Source organism: Pyrgilauda ruficollis, unplaced genomic scaffold, assembly GCF_017590135.1.
Source record: "Pyrgilauda ruficollis isolate IOZ18807 unplaced genomic scaffold, ASM1759013v1 scaffold17, whole genome shotgun sequence".
Classification (NCBI taxonomy): domain Eukaryota; kingdom Metazoa; phylum Chordata; class Aves; order Passeriformes; family Passeridae; genus Pyrgilauda; species Pyrgilauda ruficollis.
The window spans coordinates 403,394-413,542 of NW_024515875.1; the positions used below are offsets into that span (position 1 = coordinate 403,394).

General features: G+C 44.3%; 1 protein-coding gene across 1 annotated transcript in view; it reads right to left on the reverse strand.

The window, feature by feature from the left end:
• TOMM70 (translocase of outer mitochondrial membrane 70) overlaps positions 1-8,480 on the reverse strand; it is a 24,796-nt gene extending 16,316 nt beyond the window's left edge. The window contains exon 1 of the mRNA XM_041463945.1: positions 8,172-8,480. Coding sequence (XP_041319879.1) covers positions 8,172-8,423 — 252 coding nt within the window. The 5' untranslated portion in view covers positions 8,424-8,480. The remainder of the gene's footprint in view (positions 1-8,171) is intronic.
• Positions 8,481-10,149: the final 1,669 nt, after the last annotated feature.

Here is a 10,149-nt window from a genome sequence, read left to right on the forward strand (position 1 = left end):
AGCCCAGACTTCTGGAAAATCTCACTGATTTCAGTTCCTGGAAACACACAAGAATTTTATTTTGCAAGTATATCAGATAGGAGATAACCTTTTCACAAGATTCACTACAATAGTAATAAACAATGCAATGATTTCTGTTTGGAAAGCTAAACAGATTGTAATCTTTTACATGGCTGGTGATCAGAAGAATCAATGAGGTAAGTTGTTTCTCCAAAGGCTAAATGTGTACAGACAACGAAGCCCTCAAAGCAATTCAAACAGAAGATCCTCCTTCTGAAATACATATAGCCTCTAAGACAAGAGGTGATTCATCAGACTATGAATTAAATACGGAAAACACTTTGTGGAAAGACCTACTGAACAGGATAAATAAAACCTGAAAGGAAAATAAAGCTGATTTGCCTCTCATGCACTAGGCAAATCAACTTTTTGATTGACTGACTCCTCCACAGCTTCACACACTCTGCTCCATGTAATGACAAGTGTTGGACCATCACCATCTTAGCAAGGGATGGGGAACTTTGCTGACTGGCCTGAGACCCTGCTAAATGCATCTTTATGTTCTGCACCACACGTTGATGATCTGTACTTCTGCAGAAACTAACATTGCTACCTACCTGAAACCCCTGGATTTACAAATCAGTTATCAAATCTTGTGGTTTGTAAGGGATTAGATGTGTAAACGTTCTATCAAAGAGCATTCAAGAAATAAGAGCTGCAAAAGATTCTCACATTGATCTTCTGGATTTCTGCTCTTCTGTCACAGCCTTACTTCATGGACAATATTTTGGGGCAGTTCTGCCAGAACAAAATGAAAAGAAGTACAGGCACACATGCTATTCTATCAACCTTTCTGAGGAGGGAAAGGCTACAGACTGGGGGCAGAAGTAACTTTAACAACAGCTGCAGGACTCACTACATGTCCCCTGCACTTCAGATCACTGAGGATTTTTTGGGAATTGTTCCTGCTGCTCTTTCACCATACTTCTGCCTCCTGTACCCACTTATCCACCGCCAGGGCCAAATTGAACAGATACAGACAACCAGACAGCTATAACACAAATTTGAAAGCAACTTTGCATTTCATTTGCCCATTCCCCATGATGTCTGCTCATTTCTTTCCAACTTGAACATTTTTTGCATCTAAGTGATTTGCTTTAAAACTGAAAACCTGACGGGAAGCCAGGACTTGCTCTATAACCTGACTTTTAAGGTCTGGATCCCTATCCTGGCAGGCGAGAATCAGAAAATGGGTGCTAGCCTCAGGTCCTACATAAAAGTAAGCATCCAAATAGAACAAAAGTATCCTAGAAGCATTCTCCTGAGGGGAGACTTACAAGTGAAACCATATAAGGGAGAGAATTTCTTAAATATCCCTACTGCCAGCAAAGCTCTTCTCTCAAGTCATTAATCACTGGGTTCACAAGAAATCAATCTGCACCATCTTTATTGTTCACAGAACAAGGCAATCTGCAAGGTTTTCAGATTTTTCTATTGTAAAGCTTCAAATTTAAGATTATTAACTTGAGTTACTGTGTGTAACTCTATGCTACTTTACGCCAAAATTAGGGTGCAACTATTTTTACTGAGACAAGTAACTGTGTATCTGATAAGTTGTTTCTTTAAAACTTAACCAAAGTCTCAAAAGGTTAAATTTATCTTGAGTAGGTCCTAAATTTATCTCCAAATACAACAATGCTTTTCTTTTAACAAAGGGAAGGGTTATGCATATGCTGCAAACTTAAATGCATGCAAGTCAGCTTGAATTTTTCCTTGTGCATGTCTGAAGCAAACCACATTAAAGATGCCCTTGTGTGAAAATCTTACAAAATTCAGTGCTGCTCCTATTAACTTGGGTCTAAAAGGAAAAACACATGATATGGGCCATGTTGTAACATTCATACATGTGTTCCCAGTGTGAAAATTATTTAAGACTGCAGAGATGAAGCCTAACTGCAGCTAGGTTACTACTTCATGATCAGTGCCAATTGCTTCATGCCGAGGATCTCCCATTCCAGTGTGTGTGCCCCGGGCTGAGCAGTGCGTGTGCTCCATCCCAGGCACTCTGAGAGTCTGCCCACAGCCCCGAGTAAGGCACCAGCTAGGGATGAGGACTGCTGGTTACACCCCAGTGCCATGGCTGCTCCGGTGCCACGTGTGGGAATTGTAACTGCAAGCAAGACACATGCAGGTCTGGGGCTCTCACTGGTGCTCTGCTGGATTCTGGGAAGCATCAAGCCTTCCCACAAGCCTGCAAGTGCACACGACAGTGATCAAAAACTTCAGAGACTACAGACACAATGCCAAAGTTATTAAAAACAGTAACTCTTGTTATGAGAGTAAACTTTCAGTAACCCTTGCAGGATCAGAGACCACACACCCTATCATACAGAAATGAATCATGGAACATTTGCTGACTCCTTGGTTACCCCCTGCTGCACCCATTGCATGAGGCAGGAAATGTGGGGGTAAGGAGTTAGAAGTTGGAGCACAACATGCTCTCATGCAATAAAGTCAGCAGTATCGCCCGAGGCAAGGAAGAAATCAACTTGTTTTGTTTGTTTATGTTGTCTTAAACTAGATGCTTGCTCTGAGATGTTTTATTTCTGCACTCTTACTCAAACTACTCTGCTGTAGTCCTCAGTATGGACCCAAAACACCACCAAATCCAATGCATGTTTTTGTTTGGTTTGGTGGGGTTTTGTGTTGTTGATGGTTTGGAAGTTTTCTGGTAGCTGTTTATTTTTTGATTAAAAGATATTAAAGAACTCACATCACATTCTATGCTGCAATACGTTTTCACGACAGCACAAATAAGAAAATTAAAATTAATTCCTCACATAACATCAGTTTCTAAAGGTTTGTCAAGCCTTAAATTTAACCCTTACATAATTTTTAAGCATATTTTTAAAAATTCTTTCTCAATTGCTACACTGGACATACACAAGATAGTACTTAAGAAACTGATTATGCAAACAAACTTCATGCACAAGTAATCAAAAACCTCATTCTTCTGTTTTCTTGCCAAAGTAATAATACTAGACATTATTTTCCAATTTCACTGCTTCTCCCCACCTGACCCATGAGCCTGACCTGACCCATGCTACGTGGCACACTGGACACTTTTTATCCCCAAGATGAAGGTTGATATAGAGCAAGAAAAACTCTCCAATTTGTCATCTTCTGGTCAAAGAATCTGTACAACAACCAAATCAGCTCAATAAAATGAATGTAAGTTCATAACAGAGCAACAAAACAACTCAAGTTATTTGCAGCTACACAAAAAATAATATCTCAGTACTTAGGACTGCTTTCAGCAACTGTTCATTAACAAGTTTTAGAACAGAGCTTAAGCCAAAGGACACTTGTGAAATTGAATTATCAATTATCCAGGTACCTGAACAAGCAGATTGCTAACTGACTAAAGAATAGACAACACTGGCAAAATTTTCTGAACTTCTAATTTAACCTCAGCAAATGTGCTTTCCTCACACAATGTCCAGAAACTGTGCAAACAGCAACTTTACAGCAACAGACTGCCAGCTGCAAGAATAATAATGCTTAGTAACTCCCTGCAATGGCAATACTGTTAAACTAGCCATTCAGAACCTTTATATTTGAGGGAGATTGTTATTCAAAGCAGAACAAGAAATTTCCTGCCAGCCAATGGTGACAGTGATTCACAACAGAAGCATGAGCAGAGAGTTTCAGCATTTTCTCTTGGTGGAAAAGGATTTGCATGAGCCCTTATCTGACAGATGACATGGAGGGTGACTACTGTTTCAGCCATCTTAATTCAACCTGCAAAAAAAGAAAGCCTTGGTCTAGGCCTCTTTTTTGTCCTTTGCAAGTGAAAGAACCCTCTTAACGAGATGAGGTACCAGGAAAAAAAATCTTGCTCTTTTCTGAATACCTACCTTTCTGCTTTTTGGTTTTTTTTACTAAGGTTCATCTCAAGTCTTTTTTCAAACAAAGGCATTAATTGAATATAAATGGTTTAAAAAGTCTCTTTAGCACTAAAACCACTATGAGAAAAAATATGTTTACATGATCTTTAGAAGTAAATTCAAAGCACAAGTAAGGATGTATTACACTCAGAAAAAACATAATGAAGTTTACAGGACAAATTCACAATGTTCCCAGTCGCCTTCCTGTTAAATGAATTTGCCATCCACGCCTTCCATAAATAACCAAGAGTCTAACAGTTTTACTGCTATTGTACACACATTTAGGAGTTTTCTACACCTGTCCACTATAGCTAGCACAAAATAAAGACTTACAGGAGGTTGACAGTGAGATTTACTAAGCAACAGGTGCACAGTACAATAGAAATGTCTTTTTAGTTACTTTGCTTAGATCAATTTATAGTAAGTACCAACATGAATGTTTCTAGACTAAGGGGTTCAATTTGTTCATATCCTGATCTAATGTCAAGGCAGTGAGAGAGGCAGCATTCAGCAATTGCTACTAAAACAGACACTGGAAAGAAGCCACGCTAGCTGGCTGCTGATCCCAGGATGTGGCACCACAAAGCCCGAGGAGTTTGTCACGTTCACCCACCACTGCACTCAAGGACAGTACCCAGCTCACAGGAAAGTGTGCAGAGACAGGGAACTGCTGGGACCCCAATGGCTATTTCTGCAATACACAAGGCCACCCAGCTGACCTCCTCTCACAACAAACACAGGGTTACCCTGTCAACTTGCTGAAAGAGTTAAGGGGTCAGATCTGGACTATCACAGAACTGCAAAAGGAATTGATTCCAACTTCAGGGGAAAAAATACTGAAGCAACCAACACACTATCTCACTGACTAACCACTGATCACTCCTGTAAGACAAGGAGGGTATAAAACCTGCTAAGAATTTATCATGGAATAAGTTAAAAAAAAGAATCAATTGGATGCCAACTAAAGCAATATATGCAAAGTACTCCGTATTTTAATTACGCAATACTCCCTACAAACCAGGAGAGCATGTGAAAAGCAACTGCTACTGACTGACTAAAACACATTCCATCTAAATTATAAGAAACAGTGACAACTGTCATTAACAGATGCAATTTGGCTTTATGACCTTTGAGCCATCCATAGATGCAGTTTTATCGTCATCACTTAACTGGTCCAATAATACCAGTTTACTGTACTGTTGAGGAGCTGTGCTTACAGGAGAAGGAATCTCAAAAGCAGTTCAGCTTTTCCCTGTATATAGCACCTGTGCTAAGGGCTTCTGCCAACACAATGTCAGTCATAGATCACACACTTGGCCAGTGCATTGATGTCAGGAGAATCCTCTGGTGCAGACAAAGCTGGGAAAAAAATGTGAGGCCTGTGCAGCAGGTAAAAGAAAAGCTTGAACTGCATGCAAAATAGTGGCAAGTCAGAATAAAGAACAGGGAAGATATAGGGCCTTACATATTTTTAAAGAACAAAGGAAAAAAATTCAAGGTCGTGTCTTCAGAAAAAGCGACCAGAACATCAAATGGATACAGGGACTGATTTAATGAAAAGTACAAAACAGTATGAGTCCTGTTACATTTATGAGTAAAAGAATAGTTAGCTGACACAGCTGTTAGTAGCAGATTCATTACTGACCTATGTGTTTTCCAAAAGATTTTCCTCTTGTATTTCAATTGTGAAATGAATTACTGGCTCTTATTCACTGTGCAGACTTGTACGTGAAATCCAACTGAGTCTCAAAAAATACCTCATCACACCATAAAGGCAGACTAATACAATACAGGCAATTTTACAAGTGAAGCATCTGCAGTAGTTGTATTTTCAATCATGGGTCTTATCACTAATATCCATAACTAATAAAATATGAGAGGAAACACAAAATCTACATGGCATCATTGCTTTGGATATGACTAACAGGAAGACAATCCTCCACACACACATAAAGCAGTCCCGGGAACTTGCAGCCACATTTATTTTCCTGATGCAGCCATATTTTGACCAGCTAGACAATTATCTCATGTAATCAGTCAATTCTGATAATTTGTGCAGCTTTCCTAAGCAACATCTCTAATTTCTTTACAGTGTAATCAATGCCACTCTTCAAGAAACTTTGCATCAGCTCATACCACTCAACTTATCCTTAAATGCACACAGCCTTCCAGTAATTCAATTTGTGGAGCAACACACAATATTTTAAATCAAATGCTACGTAAGTGTTTTAAATGTTTTAAGTGCTTCCTTCCTACAACTGCAGAATGACTGCAAACTCCTGGATATTGGTGGAATTCAGAAATATAATCAAGAAACCCAGCGTGAATGCACTAACAGGGAAGTCACTGCAGGAAGACAAAGGTCAGGAGCAGCCTGCAAACCTGCAGAGCTGACACACAGAAAGCACACTCCCGTAAGTATGCCACATGCTGCTTGCAGCCACGAGCCAAAGCTACCACAGTAAACAGTCTGTACACAACTTCTTCAGTACTGTTTGGTGCCCAGGAAGGAACAAATTACTGCACTGAAGTAATTGCCTCAAGGTCCAGCATAGGTTTTACAGCCTACTGTGCTTTCAGGAATGCCTGAGAGCAGCTATGATTCACTAGCTGGGGAAGTTGCCACCTTCCTCACCACTCCCATGTGTGTCCGCCCAGGCGCATCCATCTTCATCATCAAACCATCAAGGTTAAAACGGACTTTTTCCAGCCTCCAAGAGGTGATTCTTCTCTCCTGATCATTTCAGATGGGAAGCTTAAACAGTCTGACAGTTCAAAGCATTTTGGGTGACACACAAGAACAGGAGAAGAAAATACAGTTGGGATACTCGTATCAAAGCCCATCAGTTTGTCAAATCCATCACTTTAAACATGCTTGTCAACTGCAACCTCACCTCAGTAATGCTGCATGAGTGGCAAGGTACATCTGGGACTGCAGATGTGCAGAAGGTGCATCTTAGAGGCATTTTTTTCAAACACAGATACACAAGAGAACCATAGATCTGATCTGGACTCCAATCTTACATGTTGTCCTTGAGCTTTTGCACAGACCATTTTATTTGAAAGTTCTCAGAATGGTAATTTACAACTGGATAGATGTATGCTTTGAGAGCATGCCTACTAGGCAAATTCTACACTTTGAAGTCTCTGCTGCATGAACTGTGTGGCTTCTATATTTTCATGGAACATTTTAAAACAATCTTGATTTTGTTTTCTTTCCACTCTGCTGTATCCAGCATCTCACACACAAGAGATCACAGATTTCCTTTTCAAAACACTATTCCTGGAGGAAACTTATTCACAGATACCTCTGCCTCAGAGGTCTAGAGTATGTTCCCCCCTCAGCAGCACAGATCCATGCTCAGCCACTTGATGAGAAGATGCATTTGGCAATGCCTGATCTTGGAACAAACTACTCCCGATCCCTGTGCAGCAAGGGCAGAACCGCAACCATGAATGCCTGGCTAAGAACGCCGTGGGTCACCCAGGCTGACCACAGAAAGACATGGAGGTCTGGGAGCACATCCAACCAAGGGTGACAAACGTGATTTAAGGGACTGAAGCATCTCTCATAGAAGCAAAACCTAAAGGAGAATGGCCTGGTCAGCCTTGAGAAGAGATGGCTGAGAGGGGACCTCATAATTATCTATCAGTATCTGGAGAAAATGTGTCAGGAGGATGGGTCTGGGCTCTGCTCAGTGGTGCCAAGCAATGGGACATGAAGCAATGGGCAGAAACTGATGCACAGAAGTTCCACCTGAACATAAGGAAGAATTTCTTTACCGTGCAGTGACCAAATACTGAACAGGTTGCTCGGAGAGGGCATGGAGCCTCCCTCACTGGAGGTATTCCAGACTGTTCGGACACAATTCTGTGCAATGTGCTCTGGGATGACCCTGCTCAACCCCGGAGGTTGGACCACATCACCGACCGTGGGCCCTTCCGACCTGCCCAGTTTGTGATTCTGTGACCTGCCGGGCGTGTCACGCAGAGCACGACCAGGATGTCACCCGAGCTCCATCCCATCACACGCCTGCTCCTCGGGGGGGACCAGCACCCTGACAGCCGCTTTCCGGACGGGGCCAGCGGCCTGTCGGGCCCTGCCGCCCGCAGATCGCAGGCATCCCCACGCTGCTCCGGGCCGGCGGCGGGACCCCGGCCCCGGCTGCCCGGCGGCGAGCCCGGCCCCTGCCGCCGCCACGGGCGGCGCCGCTCCCCGCTCACCATCTCCTCGTGTCCGGGCCCGTCGGGCTGCCCGGAGCCGCCTTCACCGCCGAGCCCGGGGCTCGCCCGCCCCTCCGGGGTCTTCCGCTCGCTAGCGCCCTTCCCGCGCCGCGCCGCCCGCCGCCCCCACAGATAGATCGCGCCGGCTCCTAGCAGGATGGGCGCGCCCAGCACCAACGCCAGCTGCCACCGGGACAGCCCGGTGGAGCCCCCACCGCCGCCCGGCACCTCCACGGGCTTCGAGGCGGCCATGACGCCCGGGAGGAGGAGGAGGAGAAGGAGGAGGAGGGAGGGTCAGCGGACACGCGGGGCGCGCCGGGAGGGCGCGGGCGCGCCGCCGCTTCCGCCCGCCCGCAGCGTCCCCTGCCGGCGCGGAGGGGCAGCCGCAGCCCCTGGCGGGGAGCCCGGGCGGGGCCGGGCCGGGCTCGGTCCCCGGCGAAAGACGCTGGAATGGCCTCGGGGCTGGAGCGGTCCGTGCCGAAGGAGTTCTGAGCCGCTGACACCAGAAGTGCGCTGCACATCTGGAGCGCTGCGTTCAGTTCTGGGCTCCTCAGTACGAGAGAGACGTGCAGCTCCTGGAGCGGGTCCCGGAGAGGGCAGCGAAGGTGATTAAGGGACTCTAAAGAGGAAAGGCTGAGGGAGCTGGGCCTGTTCGGCCTTGAGAAGAGACGGCTGAGAGGGGCCCTCATCAATGTCTACAAGTACCTAAAGGGGGAATACCAAGAAGATGGATAAAGGAACTTCTCGGTGGTGCCAAGCAATGGGACAAGAGGCAACGGGCAGAAGCTGAGGCACAGAAGTTCCGCCTGAACATGAGGAAGAAATTCTTTTCTGTGCTGGTGACTAAGCACTGGACCAGGTTGTCCAGAAAAGTTGTGGAGTCTCCCTCACTAGAGATATTCCAGACCTGTGTGGGTACAACCCTGTGCTCTGGGATGACCCTGCTTGAGCAGGGACGTTGGACCAGATGATCCACTGTGGCCTCTCCCAACTTTACATTGGTTCTCTAATTCTGTGAAGTTTCAGCTAATGTGGCTGATTCAGACCTTCTAGGACTTTGTACTTAAAAGTTTTGGAGCAATCCTTGTTATAAATTATATCTTCCTGTTTTCTTCCCAGTTATTAATTGAATCTGTCACAAAAATAATTTAATATGTAATACTAGAATTTTGTTCATGTATGTGTCTATGCCTAGTTAAAATCCTTACCTGTAGGCAGAGGAAGCTTATGTTCCTGTCTCCACTTATTTCCATGGAGCACTCAGCTGAAGATGAGCAGGAATAATTTTTGATACGCTTTTACAATCAGCCCCAGTCATCTCGTGCCTGAAAACTTCATTGTAGGTAGGAGGGAAATGTTAGAAGACATTGCACAGAAGAAAAAAGGGCTGCAAATAAAATCAACATTAAGATTGCGAAGCAAACATCTCAGGGTCCCAACTAAAATTTGCCCTGCTGCAATCTGAGTCAGTGTATCTGCATGCCTGCAGATACTTGAGAAACAACTTGAGAAATGTCCTTTAATTGATGGATTATTACTACTTATGTAAGAATATTTGGATAAAACTGGGACAATCTTTTCCCTATTCTCCCTGTCACCTCACAATAGAAAATATGTATCTAACAGGTCAATAGCTTCCTGCTGGGACAGCCTCAATTCCAGACACATCATGCTTCCTGCAGGCCTTCAGATGTGCCTTGCCTGTACAGATGGGTGGCCTCCAGGATGTAAGTCAAATTCAGGCTGTTTGAATATGGCCAGGAGTGTCCTCCCTTACTAGAAAATCAGCCTACACATCCTTTTCATTGCTTCAGGTGTCTTTTTACTGTACTGTTTCTTGCTCCTGTCCAGGCTGCTGCAGGCATGGTTGTGTCCCCAAGCTCTCATACAGAGACTTACACCTCACACTTACACCCCCATGAGTGAAACTGGAGTTTTGTAGCTACATCTGTAGTTCTAAACAAGTTGAGGAAAAGGT